The sequence below is a fragment of the Trachypithecus francoisi genome, unplaced genomic scaffold, assembly GCF_009764315.1.
Source record: "Trachypithecus francoisi isolate TF-2019V2 unplaced genomic scaffold, Tfra_2.0 Lachesis_group2, whole genome shotgun sequence".
NCBI lineage: Eukaryota > Metazoa > Chordata > Mammalia > Primates > Cercopithecidae > Trachypithecus > Trachypithecus francoisi.
Genome location: NW_022681465.1, coordinates 143,486,397 through 143,506,307, shown reverse-complemented (window position 1 = coordinate 143,506,307; position 19,911 = coordinate 143,486,397). Strand labels below are relative to the sequence as shown.

The window sequence follows — 19,911 nt, the reverse complement described above, 5'->3', positions numbered from 1 at the left end:
AATTCTTTTCCTGTAGTGTTTCTTTCTCCTCAACGTACGTTTTCCATAGCATAAAAAGACCTTCTTGACTATCATTATCTCAGTTTTCAACACAACTTGTTTCATGTTCTGTTTCATACTTAATAGTCTGTTATGTTGAACTTTGTACAATCATTCTCTTCTTATTTGCCACAGTTTAACCATTTCTTCCTCATACATACTATCTTCTGTCCCTCCAAAGATGGCCTAGGATTCTCTATTTCAGAATAGGTGCTTGGTACTTCTTATGGACGATGTCATGAGGTCACTGCTCACTCACACTCTCTCACTTAGTTTCTCTCTTCTCAGTAATTTAGATTTGAAGCATCTCTCCAAGAAGTGGTGGCTGGCCTCTGGTAAAACTTGGGTCACTTTCTTCTTATAAAAGATCTGGCAGAATAAATAAATAGGAACATCACCTTTGTCTTCTAGCAATGACCCAAAGATGAATCTTTAGAGAGTTCTTTGTTCATGTGGATTTATGATCTGTAAGCTTTATATAATAGTGATAGAGATGTATAACTCAGTGAAAATTTTAGAAAAAAGTATAGTCCTAGCCCTAGAGTCCTAGCAATTTAGTCCTAGAGCTTGAGGGAGAGAGAATTGAGGCCTGTATGTTACTAATCATGAGACCTAAGCAAGTTCATTCTTCTCATTTTTTAAATGAAGGTAAGGTGATTTCCTGCTTTTCTCTTGGGTAGCTCTGAGGAATCAAGGGAAAAGTGATATATACATTTACAACAATCTCTGACACTTAGGAAGTATTCAATAAATGATAGCTTTTACTTTTAGCTGACCTGTGGGCTGAAAAGAAAAACAAACATGAATCTCAAGTAATATCATCAGGATTTTGAAGGAGTGTGGCAAGCAGGAAGCCCCAAGAGTAGAAACGTGGTTGGTCATCTCAAAAAACTAAATACAAAACATTGATTTGTCATGTTAGGTTACTGCATTTATTCAAGTAGTGCCCAGGAAACAGAGTCAGTTCAAGGTTTACCCTATCTTAAGGAAAATGGAAGTTTCGTCTCAAGTCCAAAGAGCAGGGAAAAGGTCCTTACCAGGAGCTAAAGAAAATAGCTCAGCTAAATTTTAAAGAATGGATTAAGGTGAAATCTGTAAGAAGTGCCAGGAAATACCAAAAATAGGAACTATAGGAGAAAAACTGTAAACTATGTGGAAAGTAAAATTGGAAGTTTGGAGAAGATGGATTGTTTTAAACATGTTCTAGCTAAAGATTTAAACCCCTGTGATATTCAGGGCAACTTCACCAGAGCGGCAGTGTTTTCTTTGTCCTGCGTATTGGTTGATTGCAGACTGTGAGAGACATGTATCCCCATGAGCTCTTGTATCACCAGCACTATGCTAGACACTAAAGATGTAACTATGAACTAATGGAATCTTGGAGTGTGAGGGGACAGACAGATGGGAGAAGTGATAAGAGGCAAGGGATGAGGTGTGATTCTCAGTGGCATGATCTAGGATAAAGGATCCTCCTTTACTTACTCCCAAACCCATAGTTTGTGGCCAGAGAGTAGGCACTAAAGCCCAGTGGCATGTGTTTGAGTTAAGAAGTGCACTTTTAGGATATAGATAGATGTTACTAACCAGTGCCATGGGTTGTAACAATGAATCTTAAATTCTCAGAGTTTACCCTTCTCTATACATGTCCACACTGGGCTTCAAGAACATCATTTTACTGTGAGGGAGTTGAGTTTTTAAGATTTTGTTTTCCTTTTAAATGATAAAGCTAAAACTTTAGCATCGTATGAACCAGTATGATATGTCTTTCACTTATGCTTTAAGAATTTTTGCCTTTTTTCTTCTCTAAACAATTGGAAATAATTTTTCCTACTAGTTGTCCTTTGACTTGTAATATAATTTATTATTTTGTACAAGAAGTGCTACCATATGTAAATAATAGCTAACCTAAAATTACACCTGAACCCAATGATAAGCAGATGATACAGAATGATGGTAGAGACTTTTTATACTAACTGGTAAGATACAAAATTGGTAACACTCCCTAACACTTAAGAATTTGACTTTTTTAAAAAATTGATTGCTCTTTTTAGGCAGAATGGCTAATGCGGATCTGGTGAAGTATGGTTTGGCTGATGTGGTAGAAAATCCTGGTATCATCACTGATATAGGGATGAAAGCAGTCAATGAAGTTTTTTCCTGTATCAAATATCTGGCAATTTACAATTGCCCTCATCTACACAACCCATACAATTGGATCTCAGGTATTACAGACTTACAAATACAGCTATGTTTTATTGATACTGAAATAATACAACTGCCCTTGTTTTCTATGTGTGATATGATTGCATTCCTAATGTAAACTGTAGGTATTTCGTTTGGATTGTTCATACAAATTCTGGTAACCTTTGATAACTAGTTGGAAGTGTATTCAATGCCTCTTTAAACTTCTGAAGTTTTCTACCTGGAAATTTATACTCTCCAGGTTGTGGATTCAAGTGCCCTGATTTTTATATGTACTTCTTTGGGCTAGGAATATAAAATTAAGCTTAGTTCATTGCTACCTAGGACTTAGGAGAGTATAGTTATTTTCTCAGAATTATCTTCACAATGGCACATCATCTGAAAGGACAAAGTAGGTATGTATTTTAAACTTTCATTAAGTGACATTAACCTGAGATAAAAATTTCTATTGACTAGAAATCCCAGTCTATTTCAGACCTACCCCTCCAATCTCCTATATGTAGAAGTGTGACTTTTGCACTTGATATTTTTCCCTTATGGTGGGAGTTCATTTTCCTCTCAGAGTAATGTCATCTGTTGTCTTAAAGGCCCTTCTTAAATACCGAAATTTACAAACCATTAAATAAATTGAGAGCTCGAAAAAGTTGTACTTGTGACAAAGCCTCTCACTGACACCTACAGAACAGCCTTCTCTGCTGTTGAGTCACTTGACCAGGATCTGTATCTCCTCACAAAGCTACTATCCCGGCTTGTTTTAGGGCTGGGACCTCTGCTGAGATCACTCATTAATATAGTCATGTCTCATGTGCCAACAGCAGTTAAATTCTATCCCTGGCCCTGCTGAACCAAGAAGTTACTGGGAAATATGAACTTTAGGATGTAGCAGGCGTAGATGACTTTAAAAAAATAACATTTATTGGGTTTTTGGTTTGTTTGTTTTCTTAAATACAGAAGAGTATAAAGAAGAAAACAAAAAATGGCCTATAATCCCATCACTCAGAATTCCTGTTAACACTTAAAAAAATAAAAGTAATACATGCACTTGATAAATTTCAAACAGTACAGAAAGGTACAAAATGAAAACTCTCCTCTTCTCAAAGGTAACCATCATCAACAGTTTTTTGTATATTTTTCTGGACAAATTATGCATATTGCAGCATATATATGTGTAGCATTTAAAAATAATTATATTATACCAAAGGATCTTACTGTGTATACACTGTCCTATAGCTTGTTTTTTGTACTAAGTATAATTTGGAGAGTTTTCCATGTCAGCAAGCATATTAAACTCTCCTTCATTCTTTTGAAATAGCTACATGATGTTCTATTAAATAAATATGCCATAATTTTTTAATTCAGTGTCCTATTGTTGAAAAGCCATGTAGGTTGTTGAGTGGATCACATTTAAATCAGGGCTGATTGGATTCAAATTAATGTTCCCCAGGCCATTTAGTTCTCACAATGGAATTAGGTATGTAAACATCATAATTTAGAATCATCAGGTTTTCAAAGTCATGAAAAAAAGGAAAAGTTATTTAATAAAAAAGGATTTGAAAGTCTTTGTGACCTGTATCAGAATTCATCAGTAATGGGGAAAGTGTTACTTATGTTTTCTCTGGTCATGTCATTTCTTCAACAGACCACTCAAGATGGACTCGATTGGTTGATATCAACCTAGTACGGTGCCATGCTTTGAAGCTGGACTCTTTTGGCCAGTTTATTGAATTGTTACCCAGCCTAGAGTTTATTTCCCTGGATCAGATGTTTCGTGAACCACCCAAGGTAAGATACATTTGAGGGAGTTTTTGTTTATTTTGATACTCAGGAAAGGAAATAAAAACAGCCTGTGATTTTTTTTTTTTCTTTTCAACAATATGCCTTTATAGTGTTATAGTCAGACTTTTTACTGCCAGCCTCAGTGAAAGCATAAAGGTTGTAATAATGCATGGCCTCTCATTCTTCTAAATGAGAATTAAGGGTTCTCTGGGGAAGGGTAAGGAAGAAATAAGTGGAAGCCGTCTCCATTAGTATATAAACAAAAGGTAAGGTGAGGGTGAGGCTGGAAATTTAAGACAGAAATTATTACATGGAATAATTCGTTGGTGGATTAAATATAATTGGGTTGGTAGATTAAACCTAATTAGGAACCCAAAGTATAAATAAGAATTAAGGATTTATTTGGGGAGTGTTTTACCCTGCTGCTATCTTTCTGTTAAGTTGTATAGCCTGGGAAATCTGAGGTTGCCCAGTTGTACAAAATGTTATTTTCAAACTACTTAACATATAGAACTTTGTACTGTTAAAGTAATTAAAAACTTAATCTTTCAACCATTTGTGTTCTCTCTTATTAGTTATTAATGGTTACATTCCCACTGTTGAAGCAGTACAATATAATGGGGAAAGCTCAGGATTCGAGGTCAGAATCCTGGTTTCAAATTGCAGCTGTACCACTTGCTGGCCATGTGCTGTTGGGCAGATCTCTTCTCCTTGTGTGATTCCTCATCTGTAAATTAAACCAGTAACCCTTTATCTATCTGGAAGTGTTGCAGGCCTTAAATAAGATTTTCTATGTGTATGTGAAAGCATTTCATAAATAAGTACTATATAAATACTAGTTCTAATGTAAAGGTGAAATGAAGGGATATTAAAAATGAAGTGATAGATACTAACCCAAATTAATAAACGTATGTGTTTTGGTTTTGCCTTAGGGTTGTGCTCGAGTTGGTCTGAGTGCAGGCACAGGAATTGGGGTTTCATCAGCTCTTGTTAGCAACCAGAACTCCAACAATGACGATAATAATGCCCAGAATAACAATGCCAACATCCACGACAACAATCACCATCACCCAGATGACTCAGACGAGGAGAATGACTTTCGGCAAGATCTGCAGCCAGGAGAGCAGCAGTTTGCAGCTGATGGTAACCCAGATCTTTTGTGAGCTCCAGATAGAAATAATTTTTACTTTGTATTGTATTTCTGCTTTATCCTGTTCCCTTTTCCCATGTTTCAACTTGTCACTTTCCACACTGAGGAAAGTTAGTTGATAAGGAACATGAGGGAGTAGGTGAAATTTTTCTCTTTTCTTGCTTGTTTCAAAACTGTTTTTGTCCACAGACTGTATAAGAATACTTACAGAATGGGAGGGATTACAGATACCGGGGAAATTAGGGTAGAGTGGTAACTCTTGAGGTCTGAGACTTGACTTTCTGGATTTAGACAAAGGAGTATCTTTTATTGTCTCCCAGACCAATGGATAGCGTGAACATTAAGACCATTTCTGGATATTTGAAGAACTGAAAGATTAATACCAACCATGGGCTAAACGTTGGCACTTTTCATGTACCTTTAATCATTAGGTCTTCACTTCCACCCAGCAGATTAAGTACATTAGCTAAGAAGGACTATTCTATTTCATTTATGTAATTGTCTGTCCAGTTCGTTAATATATACTGAATACTTGCGGTGTGCCAACCCATGTGTGAAGGTGCTCCATCCATTTCTCTGTTGATGAGTGAAGTGATGTAAGATTCGTTTGTTACCAAATTTTCCAGTTTCCCAGTTGACGCTTAGGAACTTTTGTTGTTCCCCATTTGCCTACTCTTGCACATAGTAATTAATGAGAAACAGGGTAGTCCGATATTATGTACCTGCTTTTACAATGAGATGTACTGTGTACAGGGCATGATTTCCTTTAGGGGCACTCTGAGTATACAGTTTTTGACAAAAGAATCATCTGTAGGCAATGTCTTCACTTTCTCATCTCACTTGGTCCCTTTAGAACTCTCCACTTTGGCTCTTGGCAAAGTCACTAGTGATTGTCTTACTGAATCTGGAGGTCATTTCGTGACCTTCATCTAATTTCACATCTCAGCAACATTAGACATTGTTGCCTAGACTTGTACACTCTTGAGACACTTTCTTCTGTCGGCATCTCTGAAACCATTTTGCTGATTTTTCTCCTACTTCATTTTCCTTTGCTTGTAGCACCTCCTGTGTTCCACTTTTGTCCATGCTAGCTTTCTCTACACATTTTCACTCAAGCTCAAGGTTTTAGTACCAGCTATATGGTATTAAATCCAAATCTTTATTTCCAGCCTTGACTTTTATACTTTTCTGCAGTAAATGCAGCTGTCTAGCTCTGTGCGTTATGTCCATGGTGTACTCTTACGCATTTCAAACCTAGGTAAAATCTTTCCCCAACAATCTCCCTTAAAAATGCAAAAATAAAAGTGCAGAGCCAACAGGTGTTAAGGGAACGAGAGGGCAAGACAGTCACATATTGTCCCTTTGCTTTGTTGTCCTGAGTGCTATGGTACATAGTACAGGTTACTACCACCATAAAGATCTGCGTGTCAGAGGACGTGGACTCTACGTTGGAAACTTAGAGCAGCTGCCATTCAGAACTACCCAAATCCTGTGAACTCATTTTTGGTTTGAGTTGACACACAGATTATAGACTTCACTAGAAGATTAATTTGCCATAGACTTCTCAGTACAGTGGAGAATACCTGCCGTTGTGAAATCACATATTGTTGCAACAAGGACCAAAAAGATATTCAACAACATATTTGATTTAATTCGTATCTGTATTTGATTTAAGAGAGGAAAATGGAACTTACATCTTAATTTGTTTTGTAAATATGGTTTCAGTAGATGAGAGATTTGGCATAAAAACCAAATACACAAGATATAGGATAAGCTATTTTGATTTAAGAAGCCATAATTACAATGAAAGGATTCAGCTTCAGCAGTTACCTAGGACTGTTGTCAAGTACAGTATCTTCAAAATGCTGTTTAATGCTGAGAAGCAAAGAATAAATACATAATGTATAAAGCATAATTGTATAAAGCATACGTAAATGCCAGGATTGAAGGATTAAATAGCTTCAACAAGAGGAAGCCTAAGAAAACCAGAGGCAATGGCAGCATTTGTAGAGAAAGGAAGATTGGTAGAAAACATTAGATTCCACAGGTCACTCCCACGTGGTAGTGTGTTTAGTTGTATTTGTTATTAAACATGTATACACACACACACAACACACACACACATATAAGTTAGATTCCCCCCCCCAACAAAATAAGGAACTAGAAAAAGACTGATTTTTGGTTGAAATAAAGAGAAATACAGGGCTTCATAATAAAAGGGGTAATGGGGAATTATGTTAAACAGTTGACTAATATTGATGGTTCACATCTTCAAGTGAAAATAATAATTTAAAAATTTCTTTGAAACAGGTATTAGCATGTTCACTCTCCTTGATATACAATTTGAAGACTTCACGTCTAGGCCAGGTGCAGTGCACACGCCTATAAGCTAAGGAGGTTGAGGCAGGAGGATGGCTTGAGTAGGGAGGTTTCAAGGATGTAGTAAGCTATGATCACACCATTACACTCCAGCCTGGGTGACAGAGGGAGACCCTGAGTCTTAAAACAGATCTTTACATGTATGGGCCTTTACTTGGTTTTGGACCAGCCCCAGAATGAAGCAACACCAGTCTTAATTGCTCTATTGTTTTTAACTTCTTCAGCTTGCATGAGGTAATTTACTGTAAAAGAGGGGCATTGTATAATTTTAAAAGCTATTTAATTTGTATAAATTAACTCCAACAAAACTGTGATTTATTGTTTCACAGTTACTATATTTATCACAATTTTATAATTTGGCAGGATATTATCTTAAATTTGTACTTTCAGAAGTCTTAGAACTTAGAGTACTCAATTATGAGCTAGTTAGCTGAAAATATAACTTGATTACCTGAATTTTGCAGCATTCTAAAATAAGAATAAATGTTTACAGTTTTTGGTGGGGTTTTTTTTGGCGTTGTTGTTTTTGTGGGTTTTTTTGTTTTTTTTTTTTGAGACAGAGTCTCACCGTCACTCAGGCTGGAGGGTAGTGGCGTGATCATAGCTCACTGTAGCCTCAAACTCCTGGGTTCAAGTGATCTTTCCACCTCAGCCTCCTGAGTAGCTGGGACTACAAATGCGTGACACCACTCTCAGCTGATTTTTCAAAAAAAATGTATGTAGAGATAGAGTCTCACTGAATTGCCCAGTCTGGTCTCGAACTTTTGGCCTCAAGTGATCCTCATGCCTCAGCCTCCCAAAATGCTGGGATTACAGGCATGAGTCAGTCACTGTGCCCACAATGTTCATTTGTTTTTAACAATTTACATTTGCCTATAAGTATCAAAATTATGCTTCTGTAATTGCTAAAGCATAGTGTCTATTTTTATGTACTACTTTTTAAGTAATTATAACTTTAAAGCATAGTTTTACCTAAACATCATTTAACTAATTTTGTCTCTTGATTTAAAACATACATTCCAGGTACTTACTGCTTTTAAATATAGCGTCATAGTGAACCTCTTTTCTCATCCCTCCACCCCAGTTAGCCTAAATTGACTGCCAAGTGAAATTGCTCTGCAGCTTTGTTTATGGCAGTGGTTTTTAAACTTGAGTGTGCATCAGAATCACCTGGAAGACTTGTTAAAACACATTGCTGATTTTTGCCCTCAGAGTTCCAGTTATTTGGTCTGTGTGAGGCCAGATAATATGTTTTTGTTTTTGTTTTTAAATAGAGATGGAATATCATAAATTGCCCAGGCCGTCTCAACTCCTGGGTTCAAGCGATCCAACCAACTCAGCTTCCCAAAATGCTGGGGTTGTAGGTGTGAGCCACTGCTCCAAGCCAATAATTTGAATTTTTTTTTTTTTTTTTCCTTGAGACGGAGTCTCACTCTCTCTCCCAGGCTGGAGTACAGTGGCACGATCTTGGCTCACTACAACCTCCACCTCCTGGGTTCAAGCGATTCTCCTGCCTCAGCCTCCCAAGTGGCTGGGACTTACTAAAGGCACGTGCCACCACACTCAGCTGATATTTTGTATTTTTAGTACAGATGGGGTTTCCCTGTGTTAGCCAGGATGGTCTCGATCTCCTGACCTCACAATCTGCCCACACTGGCCTCCCAAAGTACCGGGATTATAGGCATGAGTCACCATACCCAGCCAAGAATTTGAATTTTCAACGAGTACCCAGGTGGTGCTGATGCTGCTGGTCTGGGACTATACTTTGAAAACCACTGATTTTGTAAAATTTTTATTCTTGAAGCCTAAGGGCAAACTGCAGTCTGGAAAAAAAAACCCAGTAAATGTATTTTGTTTTTTACTTTGGGGCAGGTAGTTGTCAACCACTAAATGTTATGTCTGATAATAAATTTCTATTAATTTATGCAACAATTTCATTGCATAAAAATTATTTTGTTAAGAGGCAATGAATTCTTTATCTTTATAACACTTTTTTTTACAGCTGAAGTAACATTTCAGCTAAACAAAACATTTGATGAATATTGATACTTGATTATAAGTTAGCATGCATATGTATGTATGTATAATATATATTATACATATAACTTTAAGTTAAAACTGTTCTGAAAAAGATGTACTACCATAATGATAAAATATTTTCCAACAAAGGAAAAAAGTCAAAACCATGAATCGTTTTTATGTTCACTAGCCCAGAGGCACCACCATCCAATTTAATTACTAGAGACTAAAATCAAGACATTATGCTTTTTGTCAAAACCAAGAATCATTTGTGTCTTCACTAGCCCAAAGGCAACACAATGCGATTTAATTACCAGAGACTAAAATCAAGACATTATGCTTTTTTCTTTACCTCCTAACTGCTCTCCAAGACATTGAGTCATTTACCAAATCTTGTTGAATGTCTCTAAAACATCTCTCCAGTATGCCTACATCTCTCCTTTCCCATTGTACTACCACTACATCAGACCTTTCTCTTTTTTTTAACCTAAATGTTTTAATAGCTTTAAAACTGGCCTATTTTCTTACCCAACTAAAATTAGTTTTTACAGCAGCCAGGGCAGTCTTTTAACAAACCGACAATAGTGATAGCTTACTCAAAACTTTTTAATAGCTTCCCATTGCCTTAGAATAAGATCCAGGTTCTTGAACTGGCCCACCAAGTGCTGTATGATCTGGCCTGCCCTCATCTGGTACCTCATCTTGCCCTCACCATGCTTTAGCATGACAGCTGGCGTCTACCATTGCACTAACTACTGCCTCTTAGAATTCCCTCCCTCCATCTTTTCATGGCTGGCTCCTTCTTGACTTTTAGTTCTTAACTTAAATGTTAATCTCAGAGATGTCTTTCCTTGCCATCTGATCTTAAGCAGCCACCAGTTTATTTTCTGTCACATCACACTTTTTGTTACATAAGGCATTACTATCTGATGTTTTTATTTTTACTTTTTAAATTTTTTCTTCCCCAACTAGAGTAAGCCATGAGACTAGGGATCTTGAATATCACCACTGTTTTTCAGCTCCAAGGAACACTAACAAATTGTAGTAGACGCTCAGTAAGTATTCAAATGAATGCAAAGAAAGAAATCGTTTAAACAACTTTTGGGTATCATATTAAATGTTTGCACAGGCTATTCTGGCAACCTAAAAGCAGTTGCTCAGCAGCTTTGGAAAACCTTGTCACGTTAATATTTGAATGTACTTCTTTTCATGCCATTCCCTGCATAAAAACCTTCTAGTGGTTTCCCTCTGCCTACAGCAAACAATTCTAAGCTTTTTAGCAAGGCTTTCCAAGCTTTTAACAATCTGGAGCCCAGGCTACCTTTTCAGCCTTGTTTTTTCTTTTGCATCCCTATCACAACACAGATACTGTTTTTTGTTACCACTGGACCACTATTCTTCCGAAAAATGTAGCATTCTTCCTGGTATGGTAGTATATGAAATGTTACCTTGTATCAGTGAACACTTCCTTGACCCAGTGAAGAGAATTAGTTGCTCCTATTCTATGTTCCCTTTGCACTTTTGAATTCTTATAGCTCTTAGCAATTATATTCTGACCTTATTTTATGTGTCTAACATCTTTGCCAGAATGTGTGCATCCTCTTTGAGAGCAAGGAGTATAAATTTCCCACCTTCTCGTAGTTTCTGTAGTGTCGTAGGCTCTAGAAACTCCTCAATTTAAATCCTAGCAAACTATTAAAACGTCTAGGCCTCCATTTCCTCAACTGCAAAAATCAGGCTAATAATAATGCTAGCCTGATTGCTATGAGAAATAAATAAGAAAATGTTTCTGTAAACATTTAGCATAGAGCCTGCCATAGAGTATGTACATATTAATTACTGCTACTCATAATTGTTAGTCAGTTGAATGAAAGAAGAAAATTGATTGGTTTTTATCATGAAAGATTTCTAGGCAAGGTCATTTCTCATTTTGGCAATAACTGAAATATAGATATTGCAGGCTAGAGCTGGGCAATTATTCAGGGGGAGGTGTGCTATTGTGTGTATTTAAAACCAAAGCAATTCCCACTGTCCCCATGAAATTTCAAACCTCTCCCATATAATTCAGTGACGTTAATCTGAATGGTATCTTTTTGGCTTAATCGTATTTTGCCTTGTTTCTTTGTTAACTGTTTGAGTTTGTATGAGTTTGATGGACTTTCTCCGCCAAATGTTCCTTTCCCATCTGTGATTTTCTCTCCTGTAGACTGATTAAATACTTCTTAATGTCTGCAGTAACAAGCACAATATATGCAGTATATGCTGTTCTTTCAGGGCAGGCCTAGTAATCAGCGGGACTGTTCAATTCTTAGGGTGGCCACAGTTTTGCCTGCCGTCGTAGTTCTTTATACTTCTCTTGGTTTTTACTTTGTGTATATTTTTGTTTAAGCATTAAATGAGATGGAAGACATCGTCCAAGAAGATGGAGAGGTGGTAGCCGAGAGTGGAAATAATACGCCAGCTCATAGCCAGGCAATTATTCCTGTGGATGTTGATGAGGAACAAGCAGGTAATCATATGATCTATCCCACATTCATCATTCTGAAACTGTGGCCTAACTCTAATGAAGTACGTGAGACACCGAGAATGATTGTTTTCTGACCTTTCAGCTAATGATGTGTTTTATGCTATTGATTACTGAGAACTGTAATACATTGCTGGTATTCTCGTTGCATGTATATATATCTTACTAAAGTTTGTCTTTTATTATTTGTGACTGCAGCAACAACTGCTTTTTCTGTATAGCCACATGTGCATGTGTGTGTCCGTGTATGTGTAGAAAAAGAAAGCACTCAAATTGTTGATGGAAAAATAAATGACCTGATTAAATATTCTGCTTTTGCCTTCCCCTCAATTCAGTTAAAGAGGAGGAACAGTTGAGAAGTTGACCTGGTTTAGTAAACAGACCAAAACCTAGCCTCTGTTTGCCATTGGCTGACTTAAGACAGGATATAGAGTCGTAGGCCCTTAAAGATTTACTCGCACAGCCTTTCATTTTACAGATGGGGAAATTAATTTTCTTTCAAAAGTTTAAATGATGTGCTCAACACCAGTCAGCCAGTAATCGAGGGACAGAATTGAAATTGAGAAAACTCAAGTTTTCTCATTCCCTGCCTGTTAGAATGCTGCCTTGTCTTTGAATGGAAAATATGCTACCCTGTTTTAAGTGTGTGACAGATGTAGTCTCTCATTCAACAAATATTTATTGAGTGCCTACTCTGTGTCAGACATTGTACAATGTGACAGGAAAAAAGCTAGGTTCCTTGGGGCATACATTTAGTGATGGAGCTAATATTAGTCACTTGTCAGAGAGAATTAGGTTATAAGAACTAGGTTTAAAAGCTGTACTGCCAAGCAGATAAAACATTTTTTACATAAATACACATATTCAACCAAAATGTAGCATGTGTCTAGCCTTCAAAAATATATCTGCTATATCTAATGAGATAGATCCATACTCAAAGAATACAGTCTTGTTTACCAGTCCCATACATTTCTGAGTTCATCTTCATTTACTTAACCTTGGCTCATATGTTTGAAAAATTGAGAAAATATGTAGCTTATTTTTAAAATTATTATCACTGTTATTTAGATTATTTTTAGGATGATTTTATGCTACTCTTTGAAATAGTGAAGATCCTGCAAGGGAATGCTATATGAATGTCTATTTTAATTTGCCTTTAGAAATGCATCAAGTTGATTGGCATATTAATCATACTTAATGTTGGCATAATGGTTTAGAGTTAAGTTGCTTTCACAGTATCTTATCCAAGTGCATTATCGGTTAAAATGTGTGCCAGGGGAGGCTGCATAGAGCCACAAAGCATCTCTATTGATTCCAGAGCCCTGGAAATAGTACTTCGCATTAGACCCTTTCTTGCACAAAAAGTAACTGTTACGCCTGTACCTTTTTTTTTTTAGGACCCAGTGGTCTTCAGCGTGTAGTAAAACCAACCCCAATTACTGTTCATGATTCAGAGAGCGATGATGAAGAAGATAGTCTAGAACTCCAAGAAGTCTGGATTCCTAAGAACGGTACTCGGCGTTACTCTGAACGTGAAGAGAAAACTGCAGAGTCAGTGCAGTCCAGGGAATTGTCAGGTGAGAAATTACGTCTTTCTCTGAACTGTTAATGACAGTCACTATCAGAACTGACACACTTGGCCTTAATATGACAACTTGGGTGCAGTTAACATATATTATGGAATGTGACAGGAAGCAAGAAATGCAGTTGCCCAAGTAAGAGGGAAATCTGGGTGGTGCTCTTGTAGGCAATACAACACAACAGTGGTGTGGAATGAGGGCTCAGGGAAGAAAAGAAGGATTCTAAGTCTACAGTGGAGGCTTTAGTTGTGGCATCAGGGTGTCAGAGATTAGTGAGCGAAAAGCCTGTGCCTCATGTAAGGGATGACTACTGAGTCATCCAGAGCAATGAAAAGCAAACATTCACCAGTTGATAATCTGTCCAGTTATGCTTAATGAATATTGGTGGCTAGTTTGGTGCTTGAAGGAGTCCTAAAGTATATTTTTATAATCCCTCACATCCCTTTAAATCTAGGCAACAACCCTCTGCAATGCCTCACCAAGAAACTGTACTTCTCTTAACTTTGAAGTTCATACTTCTTCCTTGTCTTTCCTTCCCTTTTGTTTCTCCGAACCATGTGCTTACCACTTTTAGCAAAGGATAGATTTTTTACAAATTGTCCAGTCATTTTTCCTTGGGTACCCTTACTCCTTAATATTTTTGAATGTTCAATACACATTTAACACTGACCCTGAAACATTTATATAGTACTATTATCTGGAAAGTTTAGTTCTTTGGACTTGGAATAATTTGCTAATCATTGGCTGATTATTCAATTTCTATTTAAGAGATTCAGATAACTTTATACTGTGGTTGAAAGAAGGTTTTATGGAAACTGAAATTTAGGAAAAGTAATACGACCAGCTGACTAACCTAACTTTCCCAGACAGTGCAGTTTCTAAATTTAGCAACTAAATCCTCTGTTGGCCAGACAAAACCTATTTATTCCTTTATATCTTCATTGGGCTTTATTGTGCCCCAGGTACTGTGTTAGGCACTGTGAGGGATAGAGAGATGAGTAAGTCATGGTCTCTCTTTACAGAAGTTCTAGTCTGGTTGAAGAGTCATGTCAAAAACAATAGGTAGTAACATTACAGGGCAGATACTACAACCACAGTTGATTTGGGGTGGGGGTGCAGAAGAGACGGAGTAGAGGACCAGGGCTGACAAATTGGTGAGAACAAAGGCCTTGAGTAGCAAAGCAAGGGTATATGGAGAGAAAAGCTGGAGCTGGAATGTAGAATGTATATGGAGGGGACAACATGGAAAGATGGTTTGGAATTAGATCATAGTGAGGCTTGAAGGCATAGCTAAGGAGTATAAACCAGGTAGACACTAGGGAGCCATAGAGAATTTTATAGCAGCTCAATGATGTGATCACAGTTATACTTTAGGAAAATTAGTGTTTAGTATACATTATTTCCTGTTCCAAATTTACTCTTGCGTGTTGTCCAGAATTTGTACTGAAATCTTTTCTTTTCCTCGGGCCGTTCTTCTTTTTCTATAAGCAGTAAGTGGAAAAGGCAAGACTCCACTTCGAAAGAGGTACAACTCCCATCAGATGGGCCAGTCGAAGCAGTTTCCCCTCGAGGAAAGCAGCTGCTGTGAGAAAGGCTGTCAGGTCACCAGTGAGCAGATCAAAGCCGATATGAAAGCAGCTAGGGATATTCCTGAAAAGAAAAAAAACAAGGATGTTTATCCCAGCTGCAGCAGCACCACCGCCAGCACAGTGGGAAACTCCAGCTCACACAGCACTGCTTCTCAAAGCCCCGACTTTGTAAGGACGGTGAACAGCGGCGGCTCTTCCGAGCCTAGCCCTACAGAAGTGGATGTGTCCAGGCAGTGTGCCTGCTCCCCCGGTGGGTCAGAGGACTCTGAGGCCATGGAGGAGGGAGATGCAGAGAGTTCTGTCTGCCCCAGATGCTGCTGTCACAGGCCCCAGGAATCCCAAAGGAGAACTAGCAGGTGTTCTGATGAGGAACGTCCTTCAACCAGCCGAGCCTGTGTTGTGAATGGCCCGGATGGTACGAGATCCGCCTTTTCCTTTAGGACTCTGCCACAAGGGGGGTCTTCAGGCCCAGCACATGATGAGAGGACTAATGGGAGTGGCTCTGGGGCTACAGGTGAGGACAGGAGGGGGAGCTCCCAGCCTGAGAGTTGTGACGTGCAGTCTAATGAAGACTACCCTCGGAGGCCCCTAACCAGGGCCAGGAGCAGACTGTCCCATGTACTGCTGGTATCTGAGTCAGGTATGACAATGCTCCTAGGATTAGCAACTGCAGGGTAGGGCTGCAGAAAGGCATGAACTTGTTTCATGAGTTTTCTTACAAAAAGCCAGTTTGGCAAATTAAATTCTGTTTTGGGGTTTTGTGGGTCTTACAGATTTTAAACTAATTTTCAGCAATGGTTTGGTGGGTGGGGGTGTAAAACAGTTTATGCAGTGTCCAACCTGGAAAACTCAAATAGTTCAGCTTTTAAGGAAAGTGGCACTGTGTGTATTTACCCTAAATATAACACTGACTGACACCTAAGCCCCAGTAGATGAACTCTGCTACCATCACACACTTAGAGAAGTCTTAACTTAGGGAAGTTTTAAACCTTAGCCAAAAGGCAAGGACTTGACGTTGCTGGGGCTGGGGCAACACATCTCAGTGCAACTTCCTGGGTCTAGCCCTCTCTCTCTGTCTCTGCAGTACTTAGTAATTTTTTCAGAAATCTAGTTTTGCTTCAATTCAAGTAAGGTTTGCCAGGAGATAAGCAGGTAAGTAAATGGTTTGGCTGAGAATTATTTTGGTGAAAATACTCAGAACAAATAATGTGTATTTAATTTCATTAATGTTATAATGTATAGCCAAGGAATTGGGTGGAATGGGTGTAAGCACATTTATTAATCATAAGTCTGTTTCTATTTCTGATCTTATTTTTAAGTACTCTTTCCTGCCTTTATTATATCATTACTACCTGACAGTGAATAATAATGTATTTTAATTTTCTTCAAGTAGCCCTCAATTTTAAAATATTAAAATCAGTCCCAGAACATAGGCAGTCAGTGCTTTTTGTATATTCTAAATAGAACTAATTGAATCATACAGAGCTAAACAGAACAAAAGTAAGCTTTCATGAGATACATTTGAGACCTTAATTAATTGTGTGCTAGTTACCATAGTTGCATAAACTCATTGAAATATATGAGTTTTATTTGAAGACTTTTTTATGCTTTGCAAACAGTGGTTCTGCCATATGGTGAAAATACTTTTCCCAGCTTCAATTGTAAATGTTTGATAATATCTTTTTTAAAAAATTGGTGGTAAGATATAACTTTACCATTCAGTGTACAGTGTATAGTTCAGCGGCACTAAATACATTTCACCTTGTTATGCAGCTGTCACCACCAACCATCTGAACTTTTTCATCATCCCAAACTGAAACTCTGTGCCCATTAAACAGTATCTGCCTCCTATGACACCTTTTGTTTTGTGGTTTTTCATATTTGCAAAGTCAGATCTGCATGTTTTCCTTTACGAGTTCATTTTTATGCTGTGAAAGGCCTTTCCTACACTTGGTTCAGATAAATGTGCCCATTTTCTTATTCCTTTGTTCATTGATTTCAGTTTAGTTCCTTAGTTCAGTTGGAATTTTATTTCAATCTGTGGGAACTAATGTTAATTTTTTATTCCAAACTATCACCAACTTGTTTCAGTACTGGTTATGGATGTCCGTTCTTGTGCTATTATTTTGAAATGCTCTTTTCTCATCTACTAAATTCTTAGACATACTTAGGTTAATCTCTGGCCATTCTATTCTGTTCCAGTGTTCTGTCTTGTTTCATTATTCTTCTTCGAAATTTCCTTGACTAGCCATGCATTTGCCATTTATTTTTATAGATGTGCTTTGTAATATTTTTATCAAGTTCCAAAAACTAATCTTGCTTTTTGTTTGGAATTTCATTCAATTGATAACTGAAACATAATTGTCATTTTAACAGCACTGAGTCTTCCTGTTTAGGGACTGTTATGTTTGCCGTTTTACTTACGTGTCTTGATAAAGTTTTTTCGTTTTTTGTTGTTTTGTTTTTAATACAGAGCCTTCATATTAACCATTGAAGTTTTGAGGTTATTTTTTGCCTTGTATTCTGCTTATCCCTTAACTATTTTATTCTGACTTTTTTCATGTCTAGAACTTTTTTTAAGTTAAATCATTCTCTGGATTTAAAATAAAGAAAATATTTATGTAGTGCTTCTTATTGCATTTATTATGTGATTTTTTTTTCAATTTGAGAAGACTTCTAATGTCTGTAACATGGTTATACTAGGTAAATTATTTGCTAATATATTTTAGGTTTATAAAAATGTCTATTTACTTTGAATAGTAGTTTTTTGGGGTAGATATCAAAGTACTGATTTTAATATTATTAAAGTCCCTTTTGGAAAGAACAAGAAGTTATTTGGGTGGCTTACAAATTATTATTATTATTATTATTATTATTGAGATTATTATTATTATTATTTTTGAGATGAAGTCTCGCCATGTTCGCCCAGGCTGGAGTGCAGTGGCGCCATCTCAGCTCACTGCAGCCTCTACCTCCCGGGTTCAAGTGATTCTCCTACCTCAGCCTCCCGAGTAGCTGGGATTACAGGTGCCTACCACCATGCCTAGCTAATTTTTGTGTTTTTAGTAGAGACAGGGGTTCCCCATTTTGGCCAGGCTGGTCTCCAACTCCTGACCTCAGGTGATACACCCGCCTCAACCTCCTAAAGTGCTGGGATTACAGGCATGAGCCACTGCACCCGGCCCAAATTATTTTTAATCTGGCATGTTTTTTAAAGAGAAAAATCCAAACTAATAAAGGAAGAAACTTGAATTTAAAGATTTTAAAAAATCAGTTCAAAAAAAGTAACATTTGAGATATTTGGTTTTTAATTTATGACCCTGTGGAGTGTTAAAGCCATTTTAGAAGCTAATATAATTGTTTTGTGAATTTATATTTTGGGAGTAAATACCTGTAAGTTTCTTTTAATCCTCACTGTATAACAATTTGTAAAGTAAATATTAGAGAACTAAATAATTGGATTGTCAAAGAATAACATTTAAGATTAAAATAGTTGCTATAAATATTAAACACTTTCCCTGACACCCCAAGACTGGATTGATCTGCTTTTCTCTGTTTCTGTAGCATCTTCAACATTAATGTGAACCACACTCTGTTGTAATTTCTTGTTTTACTGTCTTCCTTTCTAATAGACTGTGAGCTCCATGAGGACAAGAACAGTCTCTGCTTTTTCACCAGTATATTTCTATCCTTTAGCACCATGTCTTACACATGGTATGGGGCTTAGATAATAACTGTGAACATAATAAGTATAGACACCATCATATGAGGTATTGTTGATGCTAATGGATGTTTTGAATTACTAAAAAAATGTTCCTAAACAAAATTAATTTTCTCTAAACAGGGAGGGAGGCATAAGAGAATAACAACAAACATACAAACTTTTTTCCTTATGTGTCAGAAATGTTTGTTTTTCAAGCTCATATATGTATAAAGTGTGACTTCATTTTATAACTTTTCTTAGAAAATGTAAACTACTAGTTTGGGTACCCTGGAGAGCAGGAAACTTTACCTAATTTTGAACCCCATACTCTGTTAAATTAAGGGGGAAGGGAGAGAGCAATCCAGGAAGGTGAGATACTTGAAAATCAGATCATAAAAGGAGATTTACTGAGAGAAGATGCTTCCTAGAACACTGTCATGTAGTGAAACAGGCTTGCTTTTTGTTTGTTCATTTTCATTTTTGTGCTACTGGGAGAGGGAGCCAGGACTTATTAGAGGTTTTAAAAGGATTGTGAATTTTGGCTATCAGGTGAAGTGTGCTGCCGTTAGAAGGTTCCTTGTCAATGAAGATGATTTGATTTTGGATGAAGTTCCTTCAGGATACTATGGGAGAAGGCCTACATTGTGTTGTGTGGTTAGTAGTCTTCATGTTTTGTTGGAACTCCAGAATTCTGCTTAGTTTCAAGGTCCTTGGAGGAAGTTTGATGGGTAGAGCTCTTGGGCTCCTCTTCGGCCTTCAGCCAAAGCAGCTGCTTTGAATTGTTTTACACAGTAGAATTTCACAGACTTCAGTGGTGTAGAAAGGATTTTGTTGTGTAAAAAAATCAGATTAAATCTCTAAGGTTCCTATCTAAGCCCAAGCCTTTGGGAATTTGCAGTATTCATTCTCATTTCTTTGTCGTTTTTTGTGATCTTTCATGTTTGAGATTA

At 37.3% G+C, this 19,911-nt stretch overlaps 1 protein-coding gene across 4 annotated transcripts in view; it reads left to right on the top strand.

The window, feature by feature from the left end:
• FBXO38 (F-box protein 38) overlaps window positions 1–19,911 on the top strand; it is a 59,674-nt gene that overhangs the window by 29,301 nt on the left and 10,462 nt on the right. The window contains exons 10-15 of one of the 4 annotated variants that reach the window (XM_033180720.1): window positions 2,091–2,261; window positions 3,881–4,023; window positions 4,950–5,160; window positions 11,955–12,074; window positions 13,487–13,666; window positions 15,161–15,673. In XM_033180720.1, coding sequence (XP_033036611.1) covers window positions 2,091–2,261; window positions 3,881–4,023; window positions 4,950–5,160; window positions 11,955–12,074; window positions 13,487–13,666; window positions 15,161–15,673 — 1,338 coding nt within the window. Of the gene's footprint in view, window positions 1–2,090; window positions 2,262–3,880; window positions 4,024–4,949; window positions 5,161–11,954; window positions 12,075–13,486; window positions 13,667–15,160; window positions 15,899–19,911 lie in introns of all 4 variants that reach the window. The other 3 variants (XM_033180719.1, XM_033180718.1, XM_033180721.1) reach the window with 3 other exon arrangements.